This window comes from Meleagris gallopavo, chromosome 2 (genome assembly GCF_000146605.3).
Source record: "Meleagris gallopavo isolate NT-WF06-2002-E0010 breed Aviagen turkey brand Nicholas breeding stock chromosome 2, Turkey_5.1, whole genome shotgun sequence".
In the NCBI taxonomy this organism is placed as follows: Eukaryota; Metazoa; Chordata; class Aves; order Galliformes; family Phasianidae; genus Meleagris; species Meleagris gallopavo.
Window position 1 is genome coordinate 24,036,572 of NC_015012.2, and position 16,782 is coordinate 24,053,353.

Genomic DNA, 16,782 nt, shown 5'->3' on the forward strand with positions numbered 1-16,782 from the left:
TATCACTCAGGTACATTCAAAAGTTGACTCAGCTCTGAAAGCCAAATTGTTCATATACACTTCTGAAATTGTCTGAGCTGAATCAAATCAGCTAAATTGGTGCTAATGCTGACAATGCTTAAAATCTTAACCTATCTTAAGGTTAACTTGGTGATTTACCAACACAAATGTTAAGCTATCTACATGTATTTGGTTCACAGAATTGCGTAGGCTTAGCTGTAATAGTAAAAAAGACAGTTTATCTACGCTTTTCCATTTCTGACAATCTTATAACTTTAGAAAGTGCTTCTCTGGATATAAAAAAAAAAGCCTAGAGCAAAATGACACCAGTGAATACAATGAATTTGTCAGGAATATTCAGTAAAGCAATCATCAACAGAGAAAGTAAACTCCTTTTTCTTCTTTCTTGTAAGGAGTAACCCTCCTGGATGAGCAATGCTGCTTGTGAATAGGTCTAGACTTTACACAGCCACGGGTCACTAATTTAATTAGCTTTCAAAGCAGCTATTCTACATTTACACTGAATACAATACTTCCTGTACCCTCCCTCATTCTAAGAGGAATAAAACAATCCCACAGAAGTTTACACCTCAATGCATGAGGAAACAACAACAAAGTGTACATGCAATACCTCGAGTTACAGATTGGGTTTATATTGTTCAAGTTATTAGTAAAACCTTAACTACCTCATAAGTTATTTTTAGCAAGCAAAACAAAAGGTCTTCTTGTTTCTAGTGAGATAGGATTCTCTTCGACCTGCCCTGTTCAGAAAATGACTGCAGCCAGCCAGCCAACCTCACTAGCCCACACCCTCCCATTAGTTTTTACCTAATTACAAAAATTAAATCAAGCTCATCTGAATGAGTAAAATAAATTAAAAACATGAACTTTACCAGTTACAGTAGGAGCTTTCAGGGGAAGAGAAAGACAGAGCAGAGTGAGTACAGGAGACCTGCTGTGTATCAGTTTGGCCTTCTGAGCTTTCCTCCTTTCACTCAAAAATAGGGGCTGCGATTTTGACAGTTCTTTTATCATATCTGTTACCCTCTGTTTCAGGCTCTGCAATTTTACTGCTCTAATCATTTGAGCGATCCAAAGCTGCATGGATTATGCAGTTATTTGAGGAAATGGGACTTTTTGCCCTCACTAAAAGCCATAAGGGAATAACAAGCAAGTTCACATTCTCTTCCAGGAGCTCATGTAATGCTTCAAAGAATTACACAAGATAGGGGCAGTTACAGGAAGTGAAGCCACGCTAATAGAAAGGTCCATTTGCCTCCAGTTTCACCACCTATAAATGACCTGAAAATGCAACACGAAACAGTCAAACTGCCACACGTATGCTGTAATTCAGCAACATGTAGGCAAAGAAAGAATGTCCTATAACAGTTATATTAACAATCTGTGCAAATAAACTGAGTTTGCTACTAATAGCAAATAGTCTAACTTCACACACCTTCCTGAAGCAGAATAAAAATTCGGACTCACTTCAGCTGCTGCATATACTCTCTTGTGCTATATTCTGCTGCAGGAAAAACAAATACCAGCTTCTACCAATTATCAATTCTGCAGGCTTAATCAGAGTTATCGGGCTATAAACAGAGATTCCTTTGGATCTCAGACAAATAAAACACTTAAAGCGTTCATTCCCTAAGCTGGCAATTCAGTTCTTCTGTAGACAGCTATGGCCAGCTGCTTTACATGCAGTATACACAGATGAGAGTTTTATGGAGAGCAGACATGATAACACTTGTGCCAACATCTCTGGCAAGTCCAATGCTTGGATTTTGTAAGCAGTATTCCTGCTTTACATGCAGCAAATTAACAGCAGTAAAAGGTGACACTCACAACAGTGCAGTCTTTCTGGAAATATAACGTCTACTTGGGCATAAAGATGTTTGAAGAACAAAGAAAACTGAAATTATAATAGGCTGTTTACTCTCTTATGTTAACTAGTGTTAATGGCAATGAAACTGAAGCAATTACAGAGTGCACAGAAATAGCACTCTAGTCATCCAGTCCTTGTTTTGATCTCTTGAGTCATCTTTCATTCTGATCTCATGATAATATTGCTTCGCCACAATATGTATTTGTCATCACTTAATGCAAATGAGAAGTCAGTCAGTATAAGATATCCAGCAGATTTTAAGAAATGAAGGATTTAAGGAGAGCTGCTTTATGGCTTCTAATGAATTCTAGTGCATTAGAAACTTCAGAATCTAGGCTGTGATAAAAGGAAAGACTTTCAATGCTATGAGGAAAAAAATCGTAGTTATCTATATGTCATTTAGAAATTTCCAGGATGGAGAGCACTGGTGACCCACAAAATGTCTGTAAAAACAAACAAACAATCCAACCATACTGCATACATGCACATATGTAAACAAAGGGCATAAAAGAAAGTAACAAACACTGAAGGTAATGCTTATTTTTATCTAGCAAAAGTCAGTGTGCTCCTATTCTGAAAGGCAGATGGCAAAGCACAGAGAAATAAAGGAGGAAGGAACAGGAAAAGTTCACAGGCAGGACAATAACAAAAATGTTAAATGGAGGAGGAAAGAAACTGGATTGTATCTTCAAAAGCAGTGTACTCTGCTATTCACGGTATATGCATATGCTTAGTATTCTTAGTATAACTAAGGAGGTAAAGTAAGTTTAGGGAATGAAATCCCTATCCTGATTTGGAATGCTGAAGCTAAAAAACAATTTTGATGTTACTTCTTCAATTTTGGCCTCTTCTACTTACCAAGTGGTAAGTTATATCAGCAAGTAGTGATATGACCATAGTATTAATGAGTAGGACAGAGCCCTGAACATCTCATCAAGCTACTGGGGAATAGCCCCTGGCAAAGGGATACAACAAGGAAAAAGGGACAAAATACAGGAATCGGGCCAGATAAATTGTCAGAGCTATGATGAGAGAGCTGCAGGAATTAACAGGGAGATGAAAGCTGTCTTGCACACATCCTTTCTTTTACCTTCTCCTACCCCAAACCCCTACAGTTTTGAGTGCCAGCTCAAAACTGTATTTGCTGCCTGAGCGCATTCACAGCTACATCTATTTACAGCAGTAGAAAACATACACTGCTGTATTTGTTTTAACCACAGAGATGCTTTATCACTAGTCTAGCATGTGGAGCAGGTCAACTACATTGTATTGACTGCAGACAAGCTCGTGGAGGCATTACTGAATAGCACAGACCCATAGGGACCACCAGAGCGAGAACAGATTGGTAGCAAATTCTTATTTATTCACAACACAAGGAAGAATGCTTCAGCAAAGACTCTCAAAGCAAAACATGTTAATTAGTTAAACCTACTCAAGTTTTGTGGCTATTTTAAAATTAACAGGGTTGAATAAACTAGGGCATACAGACAAAGGGCCCTTGTCCTTGAAAGCACATTGTGGGTGTGCTGAGAATTGTCTTTGTTGATCTCTATCTAAATTGATTTCAAGGTCTAATAATGAATCAATGAGTTGAGTACGGTTTTCCCAGATTCCTGTTGCACTGTGATCAGGCTATTATAATAATCTGGGTTTCAAATAGCACCTTCCATTGCACTGTATTAGACTAATGCTTGTATTACAGACTTTTCAGCATTATTCCTTATGTTATAGTTGACTCATCAACAGCATGAACCATAAAGCTGAATATTGCAGTTATCTTCTATACACATCCATATAATCATTTGTGAATTACATCAAGAACAGTGTAAACAAAATAATAAAAGCATGGTGGGTGTCAAATCTCAACTTACTGTTATCTTCCATGGTACACGTTCAAGAGATACATGGATCATTTTACAGTTAGGAAGAATTTTATGATAAGAAGAGAAATATTTCAGTCTCTCAAATATCCAATATTATTTAAAAGTGAAGTGAGCATACCTGATCCATTTGTGCTCTTTTTTTCAGTCTGTGCCACTTGTAGAACCTCAGCAGCTGCATCCCTTACTACCAAATCTTCATTCTGCAGCAGGAGAAGCACACATCTCCACATTGCGAGGGTATCAGAGAGACCTATATATATATGGAGAAAAATTAGGATTCCATTTTTTATACACATTCAAAATAATTATAGAGCTCTCTCTGCACACTTAAACATGACAAATTCAGTGAAACACTGAAACAGAGGAACAATAAATGCATTAGCAATACACTGGGAAGACAATTGGGAATATGATAAAAAATATTTTCTGTATATTTTAGGTGGTTGACTCTGCTTGGTTTAAAACAGTGGGTCACACCATTCCAGATCCAGTCCAAAGAATAGATAGCTCTGTATTGAACTTTAAGTTTTGAGCGCTCTGAATTTTCTACAGTTTCTAGGAGCACATAATTCCTATTTGGCAAAAGTTTTGTTGCTGGAGATCCACTAGCACACTGTGATATGCCTGTGGGCTGTTAAATCAAGTTTTGTTCAGATACTGCTGGTAGTGCTGGCCAGAAACGCCATCACCCACAAGAAACATGGAACAAAGGATGACTAGATGGAGTGCAGAAATCACAAGACTGTACTCATCTGTTTGCTGGGGTATGATTAAGATGTAGTGACTTTTCAGCTCTCACTGAGCATTCTCATTAAAGGAATTCACTGGAACATCCCTTTTGGAGGCAGTCAGTTATTAGATACTATCACTTTCTGGCAATCACAGAGAACAACAAAGTGCCCGCTTCATTGCTGCACTGGTTTGCTTCAAATGTATTATCAACAGTTCTATCAGAGATTCGTATTACAAGGCTAGCCAGACAATTAAATATATTTCATTGCTTGGCCAAAATGAATTGCTTTAGGCTTAACTTCACAGGCAGAAGTACTCCCATATTTCATACAACTTTCCTATTTGGGAATAGCACAGAGTATAATTATTTCAGAAAGAAATTGCTTTTTCCTAGCACATCATACATAAAAGTCTTATACTGGCATAGTTGGTGCAGAATAAATATTCCATTCTCTATTTAATGGCCAGCCTTCCCACCTAGACAGTTGTTATCATACCTGCCAGAGAGGTGGAAGCCTGCAAATGGATTTTCCAGAAAGATTTTCTCTGAACTCTTAAACAACATTAAGGAGAAATGAGGCAATCCAGGCCATACTGACTTGTTCTGGCCTTCCTCCTCTAATGAATGTACTTCAGAGGGAGCTTATTGGAAGAACTGATACACAGTTGTGAAAAACTCCAGACTGAAAGTTCTAGGTTGTATAGCATATTGATTCTCCATCTTTCTTCCCCAAGTCTGATTTTCAGAATAAAGAGCCAGTTTAGATGGCTATCCACTAACACCTGGGGGGCTTTTATTTATCCTGGTAGATAAATGTTTTTTAGGGTATCTCCTGGCCCCTTTCTCACAGAATCCCCTTAGTCTGTGTTCACAAGAGAAACAAAAAATGGGTTGGGGTTTTTAAAAGGAAAACAAAAAGAACAAAAAAAATCCTACCTCTTCTGTACAACAGACCACAGAATTTTACATAGCTTTGCTTCTCAGTCATTGTTGAAAAAGCTATGAGGATTTTTGTTGGTTAACTTTGTTAACTTAAAACAAATCATTATGCCTCTTGCAGTATAATGTGATCCAATTACTAATCATTCTCATCGTAGAACATGTTGTTCCTCATTTCTAGATTGAACCCTTTAATTTCATCATTCAGCCAACAGAGCTTTATTTTGCTCACAGTGTTAAACTAAAGTATGTCCACATCACCAACAGAATATGTCAGAAAGGTCTGGGTCAGAGAGGAAGCCATTAATTCTGTGCAGACACGTACAGTGGCTTGGAGACATTATAGCACCTCACTTTCCTCTCTGCAGAGTTACTGAAAGAAGCTCTACACGAGCTTTTTCTACCAGGATTTAAATACACCTGTAGTTTATCTGACTAAATAATATTTAGTACGTTGTCCTCTTAAAATTTTCAGAATAGCTTGTTTGATCTGTTTATGTACAAACAGTGTACATATATATGTACATAATACATTTTGAGTCATATATTACTGGGTTTCATTGGGAAAGATCCAGAATATTCAAGCAACTCACCAAGAACAAGCTTCTCATTGATCAGAAGTAGTGATGTTATACTTTTAAGTACTTCAGCAGCTGCTAGCAGCATCTCTGTCTCCTGCTCATCTCCACAAAAATAAATTAACTGTTGAACCCATGTTTTCAAGACCTCTTCTGAAATCTGAAAGCACAAAACATACCGGAGAAGTAAGCTGTACCACCCCTTATCATTGGTCACTATCACATTAAATTACAAATTGCTGAAGATATACAACCCATGCATTTTTTCCAAGATGGTAATACCTGCATCCATTCAAAAGTTGACAATGTCACAGTTAAAGAAGATTTTCTTATCATTATACCAGCACTCATAGGCAACACACTCATGGTGTCCCTTCACTAAGTTAAAACATCCTTGTGTCCTCAATTCTTCTATAAAAGAAAGCCAAAGATAGGTATTCTGGACTGTAACGAAGCAAAGCAATTTCCAAGAGCACTCTATGTGTAAATTGGCACATATATTTGGAATGGCAGCAGTCAATCATAGGCATTTTGGTAACAATACAGTGCTTGATAAAGCAGTTCGTGAATGCAGCTGCATCTGTAAAAAAAGGTACAGAGGAGAACTAGCAACAAAGAGAGCAGAGTTAAAAGGCACAGCAGTGCACAAGGACTCATCAAGGGACAAATGAGGGCTTTCTTGTGCTCTGCTCACTGGGAGTGGTAAGTACGTGTGTTTCAGCAAAGCACAGCACAGGGGCAGAGCCAGAGCGTGTCCTGCAGATTTTGTACTGGGCTAAGCAAAGTAAAAACCTCATCAGGGATTACAATTCCCTAGATTTAACTGGACACATGGATTATCTCAAGCAATCCCTCCTACAGATGCATAAACTGAATGTAAGCCCAAAGAAACTCAGATGTAAAACTCCCGGCATACCTGATCCTTTATAAAGCAGAAAGCACTCTCCACACAGATGTCTTAGGTCTCCCATGATTTACATGCTTGTTAGAGGAAGTTGTTCTAGCATTACTACAGTTCAGATCGTGCCAGAATTTTTCACTAGCTCCTCTTCATAAATTATTAGAAAACTTCATAGCAACGATATGTTCCAAGTCTATTTGTGAACCCAAGTTTATATGGTTATTTTATTGTTTATGACTTGAAGTCCTTGCATTTTGCCTTTTTTAAACAAAAGAATTAACAACATAATTCATTTTATTTTTTCCAATTCCTATGTGCAGTTCTGTGTCTTTTTTTTTAAAGAGACAGAAGATTGCACAGCATACTTGCAAACTGATTCTGCTGCATATTTAATACAAAAATAAAGGCTATAAGAAAAAATCAAATATTCATGAAGTATTTTTTGTAAGTCTGAAAACGTGAAAAATAATTTTTTTCTAACATTAAAAGCTGCGTTAGCACTGCTCTGTGCATATATATGTGATGTCACAGAGTGACTATTTTAAATCAAAACAAATCCGAGGCAGAAGTTGTGTTCTTAACAATCTAAATTAAATAGTCGATAAACAGAGAACAGAGTCTTATTTTACAAGGCTTATTATATTTATTCAATTTGTGATAGAAAATTCAATGAGAGACTACTCTCCTGCTGCCCCAGTGACTAGAAGTCACAGAGAGTTGCACTGTAGGACATGGAATTAATTCAGTACAGGGTGCTAATTGCTGCAGGCGTTCTTCTTTCCATAATAGAATGACTACTTTGGATGGTATCAGAAGTTGAAATTAATCCATCAGAAAAATTTACTCATGTATTTAGCTTGGAATTACTTTCAAAGGGATATACTGAGAGAACATTGATGGAGGATTCACACAGCGCTGCGCTCAGAGAAGACATAAAGCCATAATAGGTACAGTGACACAGAAGAACAGAAGCTTGGGACTCATGACCAAGAGAAGCCATACTACTTCTATTACCAAAAACTCCCGAACTACAAAATCATTAGGCCGCTCGGTTCCACTTACCTGCTGGTGGTTCTCTAAAAGATGTACAACCAACTTTGAGGCAAACTTGAGAGCCATGCTTTGAACTTCAGTGCTGAGAAAACAAGATGAAGAACATACCAAAACAAGGCAGTTACTTCTGCCATCTTTTCATCTCTAGAAGCATCTTCGATTCCTGAATATCACCAATGGGTATTTTGCAAGCTAAGAGCTAAATTTTACATTACTGATCTTGACTAATTAAGTTTGCAGTTAATATGCAAATATGATATGCTCTTACTCCACCTCTCACGTTGTTTTTTCTATCTACATACTTCCTATAGAAAAACAAATTTAAAAATGGAATCTGAGTCAAAGAAACCAGACATTATTTTAAATGATAAACAAAAGCATCCATTTGAGCTTGAGTTACACTCCAGGAATCTCTCTTCCACAGCTGCTAAAAATGTCACCAGTGCACAATGCACCAACCACTGCCTCCTGAGCCTCCATCTTGCCCAGCAGGGTCTTAGAAGAGATGGTGCCTGTTAACATCCTGGAGAGGCTGGTCTCTCAGCGGGGAATGGCAACACTGAGCACTAAGGTCTGCTATTTCAATGATTTCCCTCTTCAACAGCACCAGCCAGTGTTATTTCACCATGTGTATCTAATTTTATTCCAGAAGTAAACACTGCACACTATCATTTAAACCTGACAAATTTAGTGCAAATCAACTGCAAATACGCACAGCTATATCATGCTGTTCTACACTTTATATTCTAAATATTATACATTGGTAACAGTGGGGCATGATTTTTATTTAACTTCAAAAAGAGACTACCACCACTAACAGAAATAGGCTCTCCATGCGTGTATACTTTCACTTGATTTGTCCATTCTTTTATGTATAGGTCTCTACCTAATTCAGGGCATCAAATATTGGCATTTTCTGCTGACTTTGCAGAAGCAGTCTGATGAAGGAGTGCTGTTTCAGTACACATACTCACAGAGTGGAGGACACAGTAAACACCTTGGTTTCTCTGCAGGCAAGTTCAAAGAGATACTGCACACTTGAACTTAAGCTCAGATTCTCAATTTCTCTGAAATATATACTGCAGTTTCAAAAGCCTGAGGAAGAGCTGCCTGTCCTGTCCAGTTAGACTTCAGACATTGTGTAACCAGGTCTGAAAGTACAATGGGAGACTCAATTTTCTTCTCTTATACACTCAAACCTTGTCCTGGCTTCATACTTGTGTCCTGATGTGAAAAACAGGCGTCAGCACTCAGAATATGCATCAAATCTTCAGGATGGAATATACTACATGCATAAAGCCTTGCTGGATAGCCCACAATGCAGAAGAAACAAACCCTGAATTCAAGTAATGTTGTGAGGACCATTCAGGTCTACGTTTTTAATCCCTAGATTCAACCTTTTTTGCTAATCCAAGTGGAATTGGGTTTGACACTTCTACAGACTTTCAACAGATAAACCAGAATAGAACGAATGGCAGATTCACAGTGAATTCATGTATGTTTGGATCTTCAACTCCAAGCATTATGGTGTTCCCTGATAACCATTTGCAAAGAGCAGTATTCACTGACTATCATCTAATAGCTGTAGTAAATTATAATTTCATGAAGTGTATTGCTGGCACTTATAGAGTCCTCACCAGTGTAACTTAGGGGCCTTTTCTGGGATTCTGATCACATCTAACTTCTCCAAAAGATCTTTCTAAGAACTTTCTTTTTTCAAACTAAGCCACACTCACTTTTCTGAAACATGAATTTTTAAAATAGCTCTAACACCAATCAATTAGCACGTGAATATTTTAAGTATTTTAAATAGAAGTATTTAAATACACATGGCTGACCATACCTGCTGGAGTTATCCACAATGTCTAAGCTCCAGGATAAGAACTCATTTGGATTCATTTTTATAGAGCATTCAGTCTTTGGAAGCATGTTTCTGAGATCCATATTATAAAGAATTTCCAGCACCTGCACACACAATTCACAAAGAGTTTACAAAAAATCCTAGTGAACACATGTATTTGAGGTCGATACTCTATTGACTTACACCTCAGTCTAAGAAGGTTTTCCTGACAGTGCTAAAAAAGGAACAAAGTTTTTACTTTTACACAAGAGCATTCTGCAGAATTACAGCAGAGCTCCTGTTTTATATAAACAAAAAAATTACACACAGTATTTAAAAAACATCATGCATCTTTGAAACATACTTGTAAAAATTAAGACTATCATTTACTGAAAACATATTAAACATCAATAAAGTAGCACTCTCCTACCTTGTAAAAACACTCAAGATTCTTTTCCTTCAGAGCCATTGAGAGGAGAATGCCCTCCAAATCAACAAGCAAACACAGTACACCTCCCTCTCTTGCAGTCTGCTTGGGATTCACTTTTTTCAGCCAGAGAAGTACTGCTTCCAATGCAAGTAGACGTACTTCATGAAACTCATAGCGAAGGAGATGAACTATTGACAGTGATGGCTTGACTATTTTCATTGCAGCGGGTGAACTGCTACTCTGGATGTCAGCAGTTGATGTCACTGACAGCACTGATATTACAAGTTTGGTGATGCTCTGAAGATACTGCACCAATCCAGGTACTGCAGTCAAGTAGGGAATACCTGTCATCAGTTCCGATTCTGAAATAACTCTGTTCATCTCTTCCCAAAACTCAACAAACTGCATTCCTGAAATGAGAGTTAGTAAACTAAGTAAAGTTGACCAATACACGATGTTACCATCTGCTGTGGACAATCAAGTGATTCTGAAGTTGAAAATCGTCAGGTATGCAAAAGGCCTCTCAGGCAAATTCAGAAATAAAACAAAAATGTAGATTTTAATTTAAAATTAATTCTGAGTTATGATATAACTTTCTTAGATATCATGTCTATTCATGTCTGAACACAAATAACATAGACTTCTGAAAACTATAAATTGTTCAAAATGTGATGAAAGTGACTGATGCAAACATACTTATATATATATATATGTGTGTGAAAAAAGTACTGGTAGTTTGGAAAATCAAAACACACCAAATACAACTGCACAATCATATTACCCTTTATAGAATAGCTCTAAAAGTGAAAATGCTCTGTTAGCCTACCCAGCTGCTGTTGAAATCAGGAGAAATAAGGACATGGCCACTGTCTGAAAGTCCACCCTTTGCACAGCTGCAGTCAGAAAAGGATAATACTCAGATCTATCCTGTGTGTATTAATCTAATGAATTTACAGATTAAAGAAATCCAGTATGCTTACCCTATGCCTATTAACTTTGAACAGTTAACACAGACTAAAAAAGAAAAAAAGAGAATTACGCAGAAGCCCATCTCATACATGAAGGCAGGAGCATTTTGGTCACTCACAATGGGGCAACCTCCCCAGACTGCACAGCACTTTACTGCATCACCACTTCTTGGAGTTAACAGAAGGATCAGTGCTGTCTGCAGTGCCAGAGTGTTTTAGGCCCCAGTGATGTAGGCAATACTGACACAAAATGAAAGAAAGAAACAACTGACAGTTCTCTCCCTCACACAGATATTATGAAATCCTCACATTCCTTGAGTTCATCATGAGCAGGAACAAGTAATTTTACAGTATGGAACCCAAGACTTTTGTACAGTTTAGATATCTGTATAGCTTGTAGTGAAAAGAAGCAAATTTGCTACATCCCACAAAATTTAAACACAAACGTGAAATAGGGGACAATCACAAAGAAAACCCCAAGCATAGAAAAGAACTGTGCTGTAACTGGTGTTGAGGGATGCTAGAAGTTTGTTTCTTGTATCAAAATGCATTAAAGGTAAACACAAAGATTAAAGCAAATTTGGCTAGACTTCTACAGTATTTACAAGACATTTGATATGGGGAGTACTACCAACAAGCCTATCCAAATTTTACCATTAAAATCCAGAATTTGACACAAAGTTGCAGTACAAATATGGGTTCCTGTTTTGTTGCTCTCGAAGACATTTCCCTAATCCTTCTATTTACAGTTAAATATCCTGCTCTTTCATATTCAAATTCTTTCAAAGTCATCTTAACATGTTTGACATTTACATAGAAACTTGGCATGTTTGTGATACAAGGCAGAAGCATTTTCCGAGTAATTCTGGACAAGCTTCAAAGAAATTTGGTATTTGAAAAAGATTTTCAGACATATTACCTAACCGTTAGTACTGTCATACACGTTTTCACTACAGTTGCTTTTCTGAACGGGCTTGATGTAGTCAAAGAAACTGCAATATCACTGTGAGCTTCTGTCACAGAGTAATCCTCTAGATGACACAGATGGCTTCAATCTCATAACATGTAAATTTGTGTATTTTATTTGCTACATTTTCCAAAGCCCCTCCCAAACAGAATGGCAATAAAAACCAGCATTACAGCATAAACTAGTATTAATACCTATGTCACACAACAAGTATCCAGCTGCCAGAATTCCTTAATTTCTGAACTGTCTGGTTGCCTTGGAGAGGGATTAGGCTGTGGTCCCAGTTAAGTACTCCACAGACAATAGTTTTAAAAGAGACATAATCAGGTTTGGAGCTTCCTACCTGCTACATTTTGGTGAAAGACAATTCCACTAGTTCAGTTCTCCTTATCATGTATGTATTCCTAAGGCTTGCAAGAGCAGCCCCTTGGTTTCCTATCAATGTTGTTTAACACTGAGGTATAGCTAGGATATCTGCAAAGAAGTAACAGGAAAATATACAGATTGCAAGGGTCAAAGCTAAAGGGGCAAGGTAAAGAGGAGCAGTACTAGGTGGACAGAGATAATTAACGATGAGAAGAGAATGTGAGTGTCTTTCATTTTGTCCGTGCCAATATTGCCAACTTTACTAGAGCCTGCAACCCAAGGGAGCACTGATCCCTCCATAAAGGCCAGGAGCTGGCCATGCACCGAGTTTCAGATGTGATGCAATAAATCTGCACTTGAATTTTATAAGGTCAGAATAACTTCACTCTGTCTTTTTCTTTGGAGGGAAAATTATTTCATATAAAAACATGGCATAGCTCTCAGAAACACTAGCTAGCAAAGACTGCAATATAATACTTTTCTGCTACAGATTCTTTCTTCTGTGCATCAGCTGCTTTTTCTGGTTTGGAAGCCTTCTAGATGACTTCTGGTCTTCCTCAGTAACTAAGATTTGACAGCCAGTTTTACAGAGGGGCTCTTTAAAACTGGATACCTTAACAGCACGACTGTCAGCACAGAACAATTCTCTGCATATTTGCCTAGCCTCCAAACTCCATAATGCAAATCTTTCTACATTCACCTAGTGGTCTGCATGTTCTCCAAGACTTTTTCATGCAAATACATAGAGAAGGAAAGAAAACCCCTGTCTTATTACAATGCAGAGGAAATATTTCTGCTTTCAACTTTATCACTTAAGACTCTTTCCTGGCTTTCATGTAAATGTTCTCTCTTCTGTTTAAGTAAACATTTTTTCTTTGGCATATATCAAAATATCTGACTAAACCCAAAAACCACGCTGGTTCCCAAAGTAAATGTCTGGTGCTGCTGTTAAAACACAGTAAAGACATACTTTTATTTACAAACAAAAAATTATTTTAGAATTTCAACAACCAGCAGCTGTGAGAAGAATGAACAAATTTTGGCTGATCAACTGAGGATCCTGGCAACAAGCAGTCCTACCCAGGAGGCCAAGAGATGCAAACCAAGTCACCAAGAATTAAGAGGATTAATTTTTTTCCCTCCTTATGGATTGCCTCATCTATGTGGGCCAGGAAGACTCACTTCTAAGAAGGGCCACATCTTACACAACCATTTGGTTCTCCTCACTATCGTGCACAAACATCTCACAGTCTTCCTCATTTAAGTCAACAACACTGCAATAAGCATCCAACATCCATATCTTCAATACAAACAACAAATACTTAAGAAAGTAGATCACTTACTTAATATATGCATTCCCTAAACTAGTTCATAAGGTTTTGTTTGTTTGTTTTAGACATCAGGAAACTTTAGATTTTCAGGGGCAGGTTTAAGAGTTTGCTTTTTTATCCTACTTGTGATCAACCAATATTCAGTCAGTTATGAAGTTAAAAAATCTTTGGTCATCTGAAAATAAACAGGAAAGGAAGAGGAGCAGAATGGACCTATAAGAACCTGGCAAATCTCCAGCTATAAAATCTCCCCAAAATTTAGCCATCTCTGTAGTCTGTACCCTCTGTGACTGGCTGCAAAACTTCTATGACTTGTCTGCTTTCTGTTTTTTCTTCCCCGGAGTGGCAGGGAGGCACTATTCTGAGAACAGACGATGGAATAAATAGATGCATACAGTAAGGACAGAAATACTTTTTTGTTCAGGGATTAACAAGCTGTCAGCTGATGGGCGATTCAGCTGCTTTTTCATCTCAGATTCCACAATATGTTCCAAACTGACAGAAATCATGTGAACTCTCTCTGCATTTAAAATGGAGAGTTGCTTCATCACTTTGCCAGCTGATATACAGTACTGGTTATGTATTTTGTTAAGACTTGGTGATTTTACATGGGCTATTCAGGCTGCCAATTTGACATCTCTCTTGTGTGAGGAGTTTTGTTTTTTTTTCCCCTAAATTTGTGATTATGATACATTTAATCATTTTAGATAAATACAGAGATCAACTCCTTTATGTAGCCCCTTGAACATCCTTGCCACCTTTCATCTCCCTACCTGGGTCAAGAGGACAAGAACAAAACAGGGAAAAGGAAAGAAATTATAACAGACATCAGAAAACTTTCGGACACACTGTATAGTCAGACAATAAAAATTTACAAAACCAAAAATGAAATACTGCTGTGTCTGCAATACATTACGGGAAAGGAACAGGGTCATGAAAAATTTGGGTGTGCATCACCATTCACCAAGATCTGCTAGGAGGTGGAATAGCTTACGGACTGAAGAGAGGTTAAAATTCCTTGCATTCTCATATTTTAAGTAGGATGTTTTAAAGATATCTGCAATGCCTTCAACATCAGAGACCAAGTATCAGTACTCCCAACAGAATCCAGAACTACAAACCTGAGGAACTACCAGAACCCACTGATAATGCATTGCTGCTGACAGAAGCATCCCTCTGCATTTGCTATTGTGTGAGGGAAAGTTCTGAAAACAAAAAAAAGCATTTGATCCGGACACTAAGATTGGTTTTTCTTATGGCTTCTCTCTTGAATAGTACCAAGTTTTCCACCTGTGTTTTGCATAGATAGAAAACCATAAAAAAAAAAAAAGCAATGGAAGCAGTGCTAGTCAGTCACTGCAAAATACTGGAATCTAAAAAGAACCTGAAATAAGTTAACGGAAGGATGAGCACTCTCCATCTTCACCGGAGGACAGGATTTTAAACTGATTTTAACAACCACAATCAGTTTCTCTCTCCTGTGTAGTTGTTTATTTCTTCTAACACTTCTCCACAGTCCCAATTCAGCACAGCATCCTACCAATATTACGCTCTATCTTCCTTCATTTACTGCACACCCCCTGTCTTTTCAAAAACACTTTTCCTTTCCTCCTCCCATGTTTATGCCACAAGTCTATCTCCTGTCTCTTACATTTCCTTGACTGCCCGCTGGTTTTCCATGCCCCCACTTCCTTTCCCCCGGTATTTGTTTGCATCAGTCTCGGTCAGTTTGCTTTACTGTCTCCCACTCATTTTTGTAATGCCTTCAATGCCACAGCATGTCCATCACATGATCTGTGCAATTCCCAGTCACTCCCTGTACATGGGCCTCTAACGATCCCATCTTCAGCTCTCTCATCCTCCTCTCTGCCAGTCTTCACACAGTGAAACAGGTATTCTGGCTTCAGCATTATTTGGCAGAAACCACAGAAATGCAGTGACCGTGTTGTACATGGCAATCCTGCTATCAGCAGTGCTCAGAGGTATAGAGTTGCTGGCTGCTCCAGATGAGGTGGAAACTTCACAGACCTGGAATCAGGGATTCCTCTGAGCATTTTAAAAATGATGTTCAAACGCTGTGCTAAATCATCAAGAACTGGCGATACCAGTGATTTCTGAGAGCTCTCCTAAGTAAAATGGGAAGCTACTTCTTTCTCAGCTTCATAAATTCGTGTTCATAAACTAGGAGCTATGGATGAAAAGGGAGGGTTCATGTTTGAAAAAGGATCTTATTCTGAATGCATATTGGTAAATCAAAGCAACAAAAATGCAAGCTGTCTTGATGAATCTTTAGACCATTGCGCTGTGGTCTAAAGTCAAATACTTAAGGACTTCTAGATCTGTATGTATTGAATTAGAACATTGGTTACCCAACAGCACTCCCTTTTGACTTGTTTAATGTCATGTTAGTAGACATAGACTATTTAAATGATTTTATAAATATGTTTCAGATTTTTACTTTTTGTAACTCAAAATAATAGCAAGTGCTACAGTCAACACACTGAGAAACTGACTTTGTACAATTTCTGGCAAAATGAACAAAAATTGCTTTCAATTTGTTCAGATAGATTTTTTTTTTAATTTAAGCAAATTAGACCAAATAATGAAAACAAGCATTAGCAAAGTGCCAATGTTTTTGTTCACAATATTTGTTTGGCTATGCTTCTTAGGGATTTAGGTAAAAGGAAGTTAAAATATAATTAAACTAACTAACTTACTTGCTCCTGCCAAATTTTTACCATTTAAACTTTGTCAGATTTTAAGTTAGTCTGCAGAAAAACTTTACTTACCATTTAGCTTCCTTTCAAAATGAGAAAGAAGTACAATACAGACAAAAAAAAAAAAAAAAGTATTGCCTTTTTATTCAGAAAATCCTAATTAGGAACTGGAACAAAGGCTCTAGATA

General features: G+C 37.6%; 1 protein-coding gene across 3 annotated transcripts in view; it reads right to left on the reverse strand.

Moving 5' to 3' along the window:
* THADA (THADA armadillo repeat containing) overlaps positions 1-16,782 on the reverse strand; it is a 210,189-nt gene that overhangs the window by 21,250 nt on the left and 172,157 nt on the right. For 2 of the 3 annotated variants that reach the window (XR_004158825.1, XM_019612707.2), the window contains exons 33-37: positions 10,246-10,655; positions 9,819-9,940; positions 7,985-8,057; positions 6,037-6,181; positions 3,890-4,021 (exon numbers count right to left, since the gene is read on the reverse strand). Coding sequence is in view for 2 of the 3 variants with exons in the window: in XM_019612707.2 (XP_019468252.1) it covers positions 3,890-4,021; positions 6,037-6,181; positions 7,985-8,057; positions 9,819-9,940; positions 10,246-10,655 (882 nt within the window). In the remaining variant the exon portion in view is untranslated. Of the gene's footprint in view, positions 1-3,889; positions 4,022-6,036; positions 6,182-7,984; positions 8,058-9,818; positions 9,941-10,245; positions 10,656-16,782 lie in introns of those variants that run through there. The other variant, XM_010706762.3, reaches the window with a different exon arrangement.